We start from the raw sequence: 14,474 nt of genomic DNA on the forward strand, positions 1-14,474 counted from the left end.
CACTTGGCGAATGTAACACTGTCTCCTTTGCAATAAACAAATGTTATCTCTTGCTCCTTGCTTTTACAGGCGGCCGCGTCAAGAGAGACGGACTGGATTACGCCATAATGTAGCACGATGAGAACCCCAGCCCGTGGGGGATGGATATAAGATGAAGCCCCCGGCCAAAGATTTGCAGCGTTTTATCCACCACCCTCTGGAAGCTAAGAATTGATCGCCGGTTCTGCTTCCAAGATGGGCTTCTTCGACTTTAAATCCAAGGCCACCGACACGCAAGTGACCCAACATGATGCGCCATCTGAAGATACCATCGACGGTGGCAGTCTGCACTACACTGCAGATGCGGGCGGTAACACCACCGTACCGACTTATCAAGAGGCGAGCGGAGCGCCGGTTGAAGTTGTCTCGCCGCTTGGGTATGAGGCAGGGTTCATTACGCTGATTTTCATGAATGTGAGCAAGATGGTTGGGACTGGAATCTTCTCTACTCGTGGGTGATTTCCAGCTATTTCTCTCAGTAGATCTGTTGTTAATTTCTCTGTTCAGCCTCGTCTGTCTTTGAAGGAGCCGGCTCTATCGGCCTTGGCCTGTTTTACTGGGTGATAGGGTTCGCAGTTGCATCGAGCATGCTCTCCGTATACCTCGAATTCGCGTCGTATTTTCCAAGTCGGTCTGGATCAGAGGCTGTCTATTTGGAACAGGCATACCCACGCCCTAGATACTTCTTTCCTACGGTCTTCGCCGTGCAAACTGTGGTTTTCTCCTTCAGCAGTAGTAATGCTATTGGTAAGGCAAGTTCGATCTTCTATACAGGTTCACCAAACTGATGTTGAACATACTAGTTTTGGCCAATTATCTTTTCCAACTGGGAGGTTCGGAGCCTACAGCCTGGCAATCCAAGGGAGTTGCTCTTGCGTCGTATACTGTGGCAGTCCTCGGTTAGTATAGGGAACTATGCTGATATGCCGATACTAATTACGGGTCGCAGCCGTCTCCTTCAATACAAAATGGTCTCTGCAGCTATCCAATGCTATTGGGTGGATCAAACTTATCACACTGATCTTGTGAGTGCTCATATCCCATGTACGGGTCGTATCTTCTAATCCATGCAGCATTGCAATTGCTGGACTCGTCGTGCTTGGCGGCAACGTTTCGTCTATTGCTGACCCAACAGCCCATTTTCGAAACGCTTTTGAAGGAACAGGGGATGCTACAGTGTATGGGGCCACCAACTCACTCATCAACGTGATGTTTTCCTATCAGGGTTATGAAAATGCCTTCAACCTAGTAAATGAGGTCAAGAACCCTATCAAGACACTGAAGTGGAGTGGTCCTGCATCACTTATTACCACCGGTATCCTCTACATGCTTGCGAATATTGCCTACGTTGCTGCTGCGAGCAAGGAGGAGATTATCGAATCGGACGTCAATGTTGCGAGTCTCTTCTTCCTGAAGGTCTTTGGCGGTGGTGGCGCATCTCGTGCCCTAAACTTCCTAATTTGTGTCAGTGCTTTCGGTAACTTGCTTGTTGTTCTCATTGGACAGTCCCGAATGCTCCGCGAGTGCGGCAGGTATGTATACCCCATACATTGTTCTTGGACCATGGACTAATGTGAACAGACAAGGGGTACTTCCATTTACAAGGTTCTGGACATCCACTCGTCCCTTCGGAACCCCGCTAGGGCCGTACTGGCTGAAGTGGGCTCTAACGGCTCTCATGATCCTGGCTCCTCCGGCCGGTGATGCTTTCAATTTTGGTACGCAGGAAGAATGCATACACACCGAAAGTTCCCATCACTGACAACTTGCGCAGTTGTTGATCTAGGAGTATATCCACAAAGCATGTTCAACTTTTTCCTCGCCATTGGATTATTATTCACCCGAAAACATAGAAAGCGCCTCGATATTCCTCGAACGGAGTGGCATGCCTGGACTGTTGTTGTCTACTTCGCAATTCTGGCCAACCTTTACCTGCTTGTTGCGCCGTGGTACCCGCCATCAACGGGTGCAACCGGAGGCGATGTAAGCTTCTGGTACGGAACATATGTCGTCGTTGGAATCTCACTGTACGTACCTTTTCGATTTCATCATTTCTTCCGCGTGGGTTTAGGGCTAACATTATTTACTAGCATTGGCTTTTGCGGTGTCTACTACTTTGTCTATATGAAGATCCTACCGCACTTTGGAGGCTATAAGTTTCGCCAGACGATCCTTACAGGGCCTTCAGGCGAGGCATCCCATAAAATGGTCAAAGTGCCTAATGATGAGATCGCGAAATGGGATGAGGAGCATGATGCTGCTGGAAGGCTTCGTCGACGGGCCAATGCTAATAAATCTGACCAGGCTGAAGGTGCTTGAACTCGCTTCCCGAGTACATCAGGACATTCAGAAGCTATAGGATAGTCAATCTTTTCGGATAATCATATGTGAATGCAAGGTAGCGCATATATACCCAAAGTGCCGAGAATCCTAAGATATATATAACTATAAATTAGCAAGCATAAACCAAACAAGTATTTGATTTTCGAAGCATAATACTAGAACCCTGCATCTAGAGGCTCCCTTAACGGTATGGTTATTGCTCGCATATTATGTCAGTTATGATTCCTCTCCATGGACACTGAATGTGCCGATAGCTCCGTTATCTCCGACCTACAATTGTATCTCGCCTCTCCAGGACTTGAAGCTACTTTTTTTCATTTTACGACCTCCTGGGCGACAAAAAAAGATATCATATAACTGACGATGACATTCGAATTCATCGACAATAGCGTCGCGATCGACCGTGCAGCGAGGCGACGCATTCGCACCCACGCAGCGACAGGCAAGAACGCCAACAAGACTCTAGCACGCTCATCCAAGGCCGTTGCTCTTAAGAAAGACAATTCTGCGACTCTGTTTCGCACACCTGCGAGAATTAGAAACGCGCATCGATCGACAAGTGACGGGCCCGGTGATGCTGAGGTGGTTGAAATTGAGAGACCGGTTAGTGATGGAGTATTGTTTCCTATACCGGTACCTGCGAGGTCAAAGGGTTTAGTCCGAGAGGGTGCGTACCTGGCCCATAGAATACCGGCGCATTGCAGGGAAAACAAGAAACTGACGCGGTTTATTTTATTGAAGCTCTGTTCTTCTTCAGCGGCGCTCGATACAACCCTGAGCTTGATGGCGCGTTAGAAATGCCAGACCATATGGGGTCCGTTTGGGTGCGAAATTTCTTTCTCGACGAGGCTTGTGCGTATATCTATTCCAATATCACTGTCTTACTTTGAGATCGGGCTTTTACTCATGCGGTGGCCGAGATAGACTTCCACTCTTCCGTGGCTACAACTATCCTCTGCTCCAAGAACCTCGCCAGTGAGACGACGCAAGGAATGTATCATATTGCGTGCACCTACCGGATTATCCAGGAGCGGTTGATGAGCGCCACAGATGCGACGTCTGATATGACCATTGCGATACTCGTGGTTATGTCGCAGTACGAACGGTTGCAAGGCCAGTATGAGAGAGGCTATGTTCATATTCAGGGCTTGCGCCGGATGATTGAATTGCGCGGCGGTGTTAAGCGGTTTGGTAGTGAGTGCTGTGGTGTTATCCTAAAGGTTTTGAGGTGAGCCGGTATTCCAGTTTTGTGGTTAAGACTATTGATTGGGCTGTCTTCATTGGGTGAGGGCTGATGCTGTTGATGCAGGGCTGATTTGGAGTACGCTTTACAACTTGGCTCAAGGACGTTATTTGGTCTTCACGGCATTGAGTATCTTCGTACTCTAAGATCCAGCCATTCTGATGAGACGAGGCCAAATGGTCAATTCAACAATTTGGAGACTGATAGATTCCTACAAAATCTCCTGCGAGAAGATCTGTGGACAACGTATGAGCGCATGCGAAGTGTCGCCGTAATGCTCAACGAAGCTGGTGCTGGACAAAGACAAAAGCTAGGTGCCGATGAGTTTCATCACACTATTCTGCTCCTCGGATATTCACTTCTGCACATAAGCCCGCTACGCAGCAGTTCTGAATCTGATTCGGATCCCGCGCCGAATATGAGTATTCTTGAACAAGCCATCCATCTTGGGCTTATTGCGTTCTTGGTCTCGTTTCTAAGGGGGTTGGATCAGCGTATATCAGATAAACCTCTGTTGTCTCATCGGCTTCGGCTCGCCATCAAGGATCTATCGTTACGTGGCGAAAAGGGCCAGGGAAGCAATGCTGTGAAATGCGTGCTTCTCTGGACGCTCTTCATCGGGTCGGTTGCTGTATTCAAACCTTCAGATGATGAGTGGCTCATACCTACAACCCGCACTGCAATGCAGGCACTCGACCTTTCCACCTGGGAAGATGTGAGGCAGGTAGTAGCTGCATTCCCATGGGTGAATGCACTGCATGACCGAACAGGCATAGTGCTGTGTTCTGCACAAAAGTTTCTCGAAATCCCGTATCAATCAAATTGAGTTCTCAGAGCTAACATATCAAACAACTAATTCGACGTGTGGCACTTATTTCCCCAGTGCCTTTCCCACTGCACCGGGTGCGGTGGCATCGATTTCCTTGACAATGAGGTCCCACAGGTTCTTCTGCCACTTCTGCGCCTCCTCGTCCTTCGCCCAGTCGGGAACTTTGTCACTACACACCTTTGTTAGTGTGTATCAACGATGATTGATTTCCGAGACAACTTACTTTCTGATTTCACAGCTGGAAGTGTAGCCTCCATGGCTGTCATGTCCTAAGTTAGCGCCGGCGAGAAGAGTGCGGCTTCCGTCTTCTGCAGTCCGACCAAACTGTGCATGCAGGTTGAGGATTGATTCCTTCTGCGGAGGGGGAGCATTACGGACAAGCTCAGTCTTGCAAAGGCCAGGACAGATAGCATTGATGACTACCTTTCCTTGGTCAAGAGGGAGCTGCGCCGCTAGCTCGCGAACAGCGAAGGTATCCATAAGCTTGGACAGTGGGTACCTATTCACAGAAACGTAGTTAGCTATCAGATTAAATCAAGAATTGCTTAATAAAGGGAACATACGTGGCCATCAACTGCTCAGCAGGGAGCCCAGACGTTCTCACGAATGGGTCCTCTTTCACCATTTCCCACACCTGGCGCACATCGAACCCGACACCCGACGTCACAATAGACAGGCGCGGCAGGATCCCATACTTTTCCGCAGACTCTTTCAACTTCGGCAATAGTAACACAGCCAGCAGAAATGTACTTAACACATTGACCGTGAGACCAATATGGTATCCTTCCGCGGACTTCTGTTCCCCTGTAGCAACAGCCGCATTCTCAATCACAGCATCAATGCGGTCAAGCTCAGTAGTGGCGCGCCTGGCAAAGGCCTTGACGGACTCGTAGCTGCTCAGGTCGAGGGCCCAAACTTCCGCAACAGTGGCTTTGCCTGTAGCCTCGTCGATTTTCTTCTTGGCGGCCTCACCGGAGGGGACGCTGCGTACGGCGAGGATGACCTTCTTTGCGCCGAGATTGACAAGATGCTTGGAGGCTTCGAATCCGAGACCGGTATTGGCACCTGTGACGATGTATGTTTTCCCCGCGGTGTTCTCCTCTGTTGCGAGAAGAGGGAGGTTATGGGGCTGGGTTGCGATTTCGTCAGACATTTCGATTTGTTTGCTAGCAGTAGCTTATGCGAAAGTAGAAGAAAAGGCGATGAAACGAGATGATAAATATGAGTGAAGTCGAAGTCGAAGTCGTAGTGAGTTTGAGACTTTTGCACGCACGTAAGGTAGAGAACAAAGAAACATACAGCAAGCAAGCAGCCAAAGCTCATATTTATAATTCCCTCTCCTCACCAGCAGCCATGCAGCTTGAATCGGCGTTTACGGACTCTAAAAGGACCAATCCACAAAGCTCCCGTTAACCCCGAAGTTTTCACTTGCCCGTTGAGCAGCTGTGATGACAATGAATTCTTCATTGAGCTGGTCCTTTGAGAATATCCTCAGGCCAATCAGAGAGTGGTTTCCGAATCGGGAATGGCGGGGCCTCGTCGATCGCATCTGTCACGAGTGGGTCCACAATCCACATTCACCCGTTGTCATTGATCGCCCTCGCTCGGTCTCACTCGGTCTCGAGAGCGAGGGGGAGAACTCGTTATCGCCGGCTTGGCGGCTGAGGCAGCTACCTTTTTTTTTCCTACTTGCTCTTGCGTCTTACGTGCTGACACGGCGGGCTGTCAGCCCAGAAGCTGCCCGGGTAGTGCCTAGCAAGGTACATGTGGGATGGTAGTACAGAAATACGTCATAGTGACATGTAAGCAGCTCGGGTTTCTTATTTCAATGTATAGCCGTTGCGGTGAATTTCAGGTGCTATTGATATATACTAGGTGATTGCGTAGAAATTCATCAAGAAATACTCAATTGAGGTCTATATGTGCGTGTCCGCATCGAGGGCATTTCTCGGAATTGGAATTCGGATATGATACATAAAATGGTTAGAATGCTTTAAACGAGTGGCTTCTCGGACACCGACGCCTGAACAGAACTCAAACTGAGAGCAAACTGCATCTATTCAACACCAGCGTACAAATCCACAACAATGTTGATGGCGGCCACAAGAATCTCTGCGGCAATAAGAACGATGACTATATCGGATTAGTAATGATATGCCAAAATCAGTGGCTTTGTACGTACCTATCCACTCGAGATACTCACCATGACGGTGAGTTAATTGATCTTTCAGCACTGCAAGAAGATCCGCTATTACATCTAATCGTTCGGTCAAAAGAGTCACGCGCTGGTCCATCTCCAAATAGCTTCGGACAGCTTGGTATACGGGCTCTAATTGGGGTTCTGCCCACATCAACTCCGGACTATCCAACACTGAACCCTGCAGGTGGATGTTTATACGAAGGATGAATAGCTCTCCGACTTGCATATTGATCTGTTGTCTTGTGAGGTTGACGCTTCCCGTCTGCGCAATCTGAGCCGGTAATGGTGCGGTGTTCGATATAGTTTCAGAAACGAGGTCTTCAAAAAGGGACGTCTTCACGGACTGAGATAAAGCGTGTGAAATGGCGAGTTTTATCATATAATTCCGGGGATCACGCAGAGAAATAAAATCATTGTATATCCGGGCTTGGTATTCACGGGCATAATAGAAGTTGAAATTCTCGACCTGAAGGTCGTCCGGGCTGAGAATTGAGGTTGCGAATTTTGATATATCCGATAAAAATCGAGACTCTTGGGCTGGTGACATGCCCCATATGACGACGGTACCATAATCAAAAAGAAACACTTCTGGGGCTTCAATAGTGGTGTCAATATCCGGAGCATTCTCAAGCACAGGTTCTTCATTCGAATTTTGTTGGTGGGCATTGTGATCATGTAGATCAATAAGCTCCTCTCTTTGGTCATTTACTTCTACCGCGCTGTCGGAGAACCTGCGTTCCCTAGGTGCTCGCTCGACAGTATGAGTATTGTCCGCATCAACATTATTCGAGTCCGTCCCAAATTTCTGTTTCTCCTCGTGTTTGTAGTCGAATCGCGAATAGACGCATTCGTCAAATAGTTTTGGATTGGCACCGCGGGTTTTGGACCGAGACTTCAAGAACTTGAACACGCCATCTAAACGATATGAATTGGCCGTGCAGTACGCCGATACTCGAGGTAATCGGTCTCGATCAGCTTTTCCTAGTCTTGCCGCAAGGCTGCGGGCAGCGGGTTCCTTGATTCGCGCGATTTGCCTGTAAACATCCGAAGGCGACGTCTCCTCATCAAGCTCCTCCTCTGTTATAGGGTCGGGCAAAAGTTTCAATTTCTGCGCAGTCTTTGTTGTTCTTTGTGGGCCGACTTTCGAGGTAGGGTAAGACGAGGCGACCGTGCCAGGAGCTCCATGGCTGTTGCGACGGCGAAGCTTGCTGTTCAGGGCGGAGAGCCCGGTCGATCTTTGTTGGGCAGGGGCATTTGAGCCATGGAGAGATCCGGATGTTATGGGCTTGAAAGTCGGGTCGGCAGAGGTGGAATCGTGGTATGTACTGACTGTAGCGAGGGGATTGAATGTCACTGTACGTGAAGGCCGGCTTCCTCGTGGTGACGTATTGGAAGGTGCAGCATGGTTGTGTTGGGGGAGGAGGGGAGAGGATTCGCTAGCTGAGGCCATTTTAGATTAAGCGCGTAAAAATTGATATTGAATCATGCCAAACGAAGGAATTAGGCATTGGCTTTAGGTGGGTTGGGAGGTAGAGTTTGGTGGTTGCTGAACGCTGGGTGGAACGCTGGGTGGATTGTGTTGAAAGAAAGAGCCCGAGAGCTTTTCACGTGCGGCGAGCCTGCAAATCGAAAGGTAGATCTACAGCATGTTCTACACTGCCTGCCAACTATATAAATGCCAGTTGTGAATGAAAGGTTAAATGAAAATTTTTAGGGCAAACGAATGAATATAGCATTATAAACCAATAAACCAGATATAAAGGAAAATAATGGAGAAAAAGAAAGCATGCATTACTAGTGCTTCCATTGTCTTACATTACATGCATTGCCGTTGTGATCATCGCATCTATCCAAACGCCAAATAATTGCAAACTCATACAACAAATTTTCAGCGCGCTATGTACTGAAGATAATGAAATATCCAAATGCAACTTAACAGGCTTTAGAAGTGTGTAAAGCATTATTTGCGCACAAAGCCCTTTGAGCCGCTGCTGGCCATCCTCATGCCGTTAACATGTCCAGTACTGCGTGCCTGTTTCAACCATGCTTCCTTCGCATTGCGTCCAGTCTTCGAGGCTTTCGGAGGAGGAGCTGTGCTTGGTTGTTTTTGTGAACCACCACCGTCTAGCACTCGGATAGCCACATCGCCCATTCTCACATCCTTTGGAGCTTTCTCCTTCTTTTCGAGAAACCTGAGTTTTGTTGGTTTTTTCTGGGAAAGAGCTTGTGTTTCCGGGGGAGGCGTTGGCGGTCGGACCTCAGGAACTGCATTTAGGATGTCATCTGGGAGGAGAGCGGGAAGCGTTGGGCGTCGGGAATCTTGTGTATAGGATCCTTGCAGAGTTTCTGAACTTTCAGACACAACATCGTCGACTGAGGTACCAGATCCTGGAGCGGCTTGAAAAGCAGGGTTTTCTTTTCGTTTACTTGAAGCTTTAGCTTGTCGTTTGCGCGCCTCGTCCAATTGTCGCCTCTTTTCTCGTTTTACTTGCTCCCCTCTGTTATCTGGTTAGCAAGAAATAACTATTAACAAAAAGTGGATGGGTACGAACATTTGCCGCGTCTTTTCCTGCTTCCTGGCCTCTGATTTGATTTTAGATAATTGCGCAGAGTTATCCACGGTCTCCGGGGCTTCATCGTCGCTGCTCTCCTCGTCTTGATTCTGCTGCTGCACGTCTATCGGCTCCTCTGCCTCTGTAGGTTCTGGCAGTACGGGTTCTTCGCTGTCAAACCGAAAGTGCTTTTTTGGCGCTGCCTCTTCCTTCGCATCTTCCTTATCATGCGTTACTTCTTGCTCCACGACTTGTATACTGCTCCTCTTTCTCCGTTTGCTGCCTTTTGCTTCCGGCGTCTCTGATGTGGCATTATCAGACTTGCGCTTCCCATTTGGCTCTAAGGATCCGTTCAGTCCAGCATCTTCTGTCGGAATAGCAACATGGGCTGCTGATCGGCGAGTGGTAACCATCTTCGAATTTGTCGCGGTCGTGGTGTTTTCCGGTTCCGGTGTCGCAATGTTAGAGCTGTTATTTGTATTTTGCTCAGCAAACAATATGCCTTTTGCCGCTGTGACAAGCTGCGACAACATAGAGGGGGAGATAAACGAATGCTGTTGCAATTGAAATTCCCGGCGGGCAAAAATATTTATGAAAATATCCCGGCGGTACGTTTATCCGAGAAAATATTAGATGCGGAGAACCACTCAATTCCTTGCCAGCATCGATTGTCGATATATTAGGTATTAGATATATATAAATATTCACAGATGGATTAGAATGGACTGGGATATCTCATTTGAAGAATAATTAAGCGTAGAAAAATTTTCGGGGCTGAGAAAAGTTGATTGTTTCGAAATGGCAAAATATATACTCCTGGTATCTTGAAATCTCAATGCTCATTCATATGCCCATTCCCAAAAGCCCGAAAGCCGAGACCATACGCCAATTACGCCTTGCATGCTGTGTTTGAGTTCGTTCGGATACGCATCAGATAAAAGAATTAAACAGCGCTAACCATTTCGTTTCGTTCCATCAGTTCCTCATGCGCAGCTGTAAAATCATCTTCGCCAATGTCGCTGGTTTCATCCCAGAACTTTCGGTGTTCATCAGTATCATCTCCTCGGACAGTCCACATACTCTCTCGTAGCCGTTTGTTGCGCTCGCGATCTTCCTCGATCCGTTGCTCGATCTGTCTTTTGTCCACACGAATGCCGTTGGCCCTGGAGCCGCGCGGAGTTCCAGCCTTCGACTTCGAACCAGCTTCCTCTTCCTCCTCAGCCTCCAAGTCAAGGTGCGCCGGGTGCGTTTCTCGCTCTTTTAGAGCTGCGTCGAACTCGGCTACCGTTTCAGCAGAGAGTACCTCTTTGTTCTGAAGACCATTGAGGACTCGACGAACGTGCTTTACATTCGCAGCACCCGACCCGTCTGCTGGTGCAACAGAGTCCACGACACGGAATATGTCTCGTTGGATCATGCGGACGTACTGGAGGTGGTTTTCCTTGGTAGCCATTTCGCAGAAGTGTTCGATGAAGTATAAGATGTTGGCTCTGTTGTTCATATTATTCTATGAAAAAGGTCCAGTTAACTTCAGCTCAAACAAGTATATGTTTCTCCGAAAGAGGAACACTCACTCTTTCAAGTTGCTCTAGAATACAAGAGTGTAGATCTTCGTCCATATCGCGGTATTTGAGCGCATAATGTGCGGCTTTCTGCGATGAGGTGACAGATGCATTTAAGTGCTGCAGTTGCGCTGTAAAGCGCATGCGCACTTCAAATGGGTCTGCCATCATTGTGCCAGACTATAGTAGAACACCTTTGAGATACAAAGATGCAATGAGGCCCAAAGATACTCCGAGGCCGGTCTTTGAAGACGGATACGTTGGGCGGTCTATACGGTACCTACGGTAATTGCCGGCAGAATGTGGGACCGTTAGTAGCGCCGAGGCAGTACCTATGTACATTAGAAAGGAAGGATGGGTAGAGCTCCAGGCTATCGGGGTAGGTAACAGCTAAGATGAGGTAAAGAAACCATTGCCAATCATTAAGCGATATTATCTGGAGTAATAATATTTAACTGAAGGTCTGTCTATCTGACCAAGCAAGTAGCTTCGTGTCTATGTAGTCGAGATCCAAAATCGCCCGCAAGTCCTCGTCCCAACTATAGAAGAAAAATCATTAAACGGGTGTTTGATAATTTAAAGAGACGGTCGCCGATCCAAAGGAGTAAGTGGAGGGACGTTATTGGATTCCTGGTCGTTTGCAAGCAGCCCAACATCTTCACCCGCGTCGTCTTCACCACCGGGACCGTCACTTGTCCACTCGCCCCGATGGGATGTAGGATTGTTAAGAACAGACCAAACGTCCTTCTTCGTGAGAAGCCCCTGCAGAATACCTCTATTCACAAATAGGACGTAACGGAGTCCGAGTCTTTGAAACATCCGTAGCACGATGAGAAAGGTCGTCCCACTATTGAGTGTAATAGGGGTTTGATCCATCCAAGGCCGAAGGTCGAGGGTATCCATTGGATCCGCGAAGGGCTGATGCGCGAAGAACGCCTGGGTGGTACTGGGGAGCGCACCTCCAGATGGAGATGTTGGGTTCTTTAAGGCGAAGGAGAGCTCATTGCGTGAGATGTACCCAAGAAGAACGGGGTTGGAGGCCTCTGTAACGACCGGAAATCCTCGATATGAGGTTTCCTTGAGAAGATTTCGCAGCGACTCGATTGTATGGCCGATGGCTGTAAGGACTGTCATATCATCTGCCTTCGTCATAACTGTATGAGCGGGCACATCGGGAGGTGTGGTATCTTCGCGATGGTCGAGGAAAGGATACTCATTGAGATGTATCCATGACTCATAGATGCCTCGTTTCCCGAATATATCTCCACACCATTTGGACAGCATGACTGCAATCATGATCGGGATGACATAGGTCAGTGCGCCTGTAAGCTCAAACATGATAGCAACGATGGATACGGTCATCCTTGTGGCACCGCCAAGGGCTGAAGCTGCACCGACAATTGCATAGAGCCCTGGAGTCACACAAGGGACATCGGGCTCACAGTTACCAAATAGGAAGAAGCCGGGGTAAGAGTCTTGCCATATCTTGAAAGCTGTGCCAAGAGCACGCCCATATAGAGCTCCAATGGCGAAAGATGGGAGGATGATACCAGCGGGAATGTCAAGACCAAATGTCATAGTTGCAAGAAAAAAGCCAAGAACCGCAGCGACCAGCAAAAACGCCACCGTACTAGCTGATGCTGCTCCAGTTTTGCATAGACCAAAAGGATCAGGAGTCTCCGCGCTGCACTCGGCGAACAGAGAATGAACGAGCTCCGAATTCTGCGCTCGCATAAAGATGTTGGGGTAATTTATCAAAGCGCTGAGAAGAGCTACGATCACGACTTCGATGATCGGGCGGGAGAAGCCCCGAGTTCGTCGCCAATTCGCGACCTTCATATTCAACCGGATGAGGAATGCCCCATAAAGACCGCCCACAATACCAAGGATAATGAACGGAATCATTTCAAAACGATGCCATCCTCTGGTATATTTGACCTCGTAAAGAACGATATTTCCTGTGCGGAAGGGGTTCAAGGCCTGTAGGGTGACGGCTGCCACCATGGCACACACAAAGCTTTGCCACATCGCCTTGTCAGGAAAATAGTACGACAGTTGCTAAAGCCCCATATTAGCTAAACGTCAACACGATTTCAAGGCCGCTAATACCTCTAAGCTGAACAGTACACCGCCAATAGGTGCTCCGAATGCAACGGAAATACCTGCCGCAGCTGCCGCAGAGAGAACCTCTCGTTTCCTCGCTACATATGTTAGCTGTCATCTGTGAAGATTAGTCAGGGCTATAGACTATATACCTTCGTTACTGTTAAGGCTATCGAAGCCCTTCATTATGACACTGGCGCAGCAACATGCTACGTGAACAAGTGGTCCTTCTTTGCCCAGCCACATACCAGATGCGACGGATAAACACTTCAAGATGGTTAGCTTCAGTGCACTTTGTACAACGAAGACAACATACCAGGCCCAGTGACTTTATTGCAAGGGTCCAAGGCCCCATGAAGTGCCTTATTATAAAGCCACCCAAGACAGTTTTAATTTCGGGAATTCCACTGTGCCTTGCATATATGGCGTAGTTCCTGACTAGCACACAAGCGCAAACGGCAAAAAACACCTAGCTGTTGCATTAGATACGGGCTGTAAGTGGAGAATGGCGGAAGCACCAACAGAGTAGAGTATATAAAAAATATACTCGACGGCAAAAGCCCCACCAGCAGAAGTAGCTCCGACAGCCTTCCCCCAAGGAGCCCAATCCATGCAATTTGAAGGGTCTTATACAAGAAACAGAGTCAGAAAGCTGATCAGAGAGTCAGTACTAGGTAGCTTACCTTGTTCGTGACCCCAGCAACAAAAGCTGCGGTTTAAATAAAATTTGCCTCCTCCTGGGCCATTCTTGCAATATCCTGCTTTAATGTCCCCGAGCCAATCGCTGACAACATCAATGAACGCAGCAATAATTCCAACTAATATTCCTGTAGCGACCAGGACCAACCAAACGTTACTCGCATCGTAAAGTTTGTGGGCGTATCCCAGCATTCCCTGCCCACTAGCTGAAAGTAGCCGCTTCCTTTGACGCTCTTTGGTGTACTCAAAAATCCAATCGATAGCCGTAAAATCATCGTAACCAACCCGTCTCCCAGGACCCTCGACATACCAATCTAACAGCCCACCCTCCTTTTGGGCATTATATAGTCCATTCCCCTGAAAGCTTTCGCTAGCCGGCTGCGAATCGTTTTCTGTTGTTCGTCCATTTCGAGATGTTGTACGGTCAAAATTGATGTTTCTGTCGGAGTCCCTCGAAAAGATGTTGGACAGGCCTGAAAGACTAAGCCCAGATCGCTGCTTTTGCTTGCGCTTGAAGGAGATACTGTACAAGCAGGATATTAGATTGATGTCAAACAATACAAAGAGCTTATCACTCACGGCTCACGAAGATCACTAGATAAAGGAACATTCGAGTTTTGTGTATACTGCGAAAGGCTGCTTGCGCGAAGCCGCGGGAGTTGGAGATTGTTGTTCCTTAGCCCGGTGGAGGGCTGTTGGTCCTCATAGTCTGGTTCAGAATCCATTATAGGTATGGCAGATCATATAGACATGCCGAGGAATATGAAAAAGGTAACCATGGCCTCTTTGTCGCTTGAAACACCTAACTTCCGTGTCACCTCTGCGTGCGTACCTCCATGAACGAACGGAGCTGCGGCGGGCCTCCGTGCTTAAGTAAGAGCGGTGAGACCCGCTGTGTGGGGAC

At 48.4% G+C, this 14,474-nt stretch overlaps 7 protein-coding genes across 7 annotated transcripts; 2 read left to right on the forward strand and 5 right to left on the reverse strand.

Annotated features, from left to right (window-relative positions):
- Positions 1-234: 234 nt before the first annotated feature.
- On the forward strand, positions 235-2,358 carry APUU_51162S (high affinity methionine permease; the record flags this gene model as incomplete). Its single annotated transcript, XM_041706239.1, has 8 exons — positions 235-490; positions 547-786; positions 843-938; positions 989-1,064; positions 1,113-1,571; positions 1,621-1,757; positions 1,814-2,066; positions 2,130-2,358. 8 exons carry the CDS (start codon positions 235-237, stop codon positions 2,356-2,358), a joined length of 1,746 nt encoding a protein of 581 aa, XP_041558645.1.
- Positions 2,359-2,745: 387 nt separating this feature from the next.
- Positions 2,746-4,451, forward strand: APUU_51163S (uncharacterized protein; the record flags this gene model as incomplete). Its single annotated transcript, XM_041706241.1, has 4 exons — positions 2,746-3,049; positions 3,124-3,234; positions 3,307-3,610; positions 3,692-4,451. The coding sequence occupies 4 exons, from the start codon at positions 2,746-2,748 to the stop codon at positions 4,449-4,451; spliced, it is 1,479 nt and encodes a 492-aa protein (XP_041558646.1).
- Positions 4,452-4,496: 45 nt separating this feature from the next.
- On the reverse strand, positions 4,497-5,607 carry APUU_51164A (putative short-chain dehydrogenase/reductase family protein; the record flags this gene model as incomplete). The annotated part of the gene is made up of 3 exons (XM_041706242.1): positions 4,497-4,623; positions 4,678-4,953; positions 5,018-5,607. The coding sequence occupies 3 exons, from the start codon at positions 5,605-5,607 to the stop codon at positions 4,497-4,499; spliced, it is 993 nt and encodes a 330-aa protein (XP_041558647.1).
- A 903-nt stretch (positions 5,608-6,510) lies between these two features.
- Positions 6,511-8,104, reverse strand: APUU_51165A (YagE family protein; the record flags this gene model as incomplete). Its single annotated transcript, XM_041706243.1, has 2 exons — positions 6,511-6,587; positions 6,637-8,104. 2 exons carry the CDS (start codon positions 8,102-8,104, stop codon positions 6,511-6,513), a joined length of 1,545 nt encoding a protein of 514 aa, XP_041558648.1.
- A 510-nt stretch (positions 8,105-8,614) lies between these two features.
- APUU_51166A (uncharacterized protein) lies at positions 8,615-9,739 on the reverse strand (the record flags this gene model as incomplete). The annotated part of the gene is made up of 2 exons (XM_041706244.1): positions 8,615-9,152; positions 9,207-9,739. The coding sequence occupies 2 exons, from the start codon at positions 9,737-9,739 to the stop codon at positions 8,615-8,617; spliced, it is 1,071 nt and encodes a 356-aa protein (XP_041558649.1).
- A 410-nt stretch (positions 9,740-10,149) lies between these two features.
- Positions 10,150-10,939, reverse strand: APUU_51167A (CTD kinase subunit gamma; the record flags this gene model as incomplete). The annotated part of the gene is made up of 2 exons (XM_041706245.1): positions 10,150-10,713; positions 10,781-10,939. The coding sequence occupies 2 exons, from the start codon at positions 10,937-10,939 to the stop codon at positions 10,150-10,152; spliced, it is 723 nt and encodes a 240-aa protein (XP_041558650.1).
- Positions 10,940-11,344: 405 nt separating this feature from the next.
- Positions 11,345-14,295, reverse strand: APUU_51168A (chloride channel protein; the record flags this gene model as incomplete). Its single annotated transcript, XM_041706246.1, has 7 exons — positions 11,345-12,826; positions 12,878-12,969; positions 13,024-13,138; positions 13,188-13,340; positions 13,394-13,497; positions 13,555-14,093; positions 14,150-14,295. 7 exons carry the CDS (start codon positions 14,293-14,295, stop codon positions 11,345-11,347), a joined length of 2,631 nt encoding a protein of 876 aa, XP_041558651.1.
- Between the last annotated feature and the right edge of the window lie 179 nt (positions 14,296-14,474).

Source organism: Aspergillus puulaauensis, chromosome 5 (genome assembly GCF_016861865.1).
Source record: "Aspergillus puulaauensis MK2 DNA, chromosome 5, nearly complete sequence".
In the NCBI taxonomy this organism is placed as follows: Eukaryota; Fungi; Ascomycota; class Eurotiomycetes; order Eurotiales; family Aspergillaceae; genus Aspergillus; species Aspergillus puulaauensis.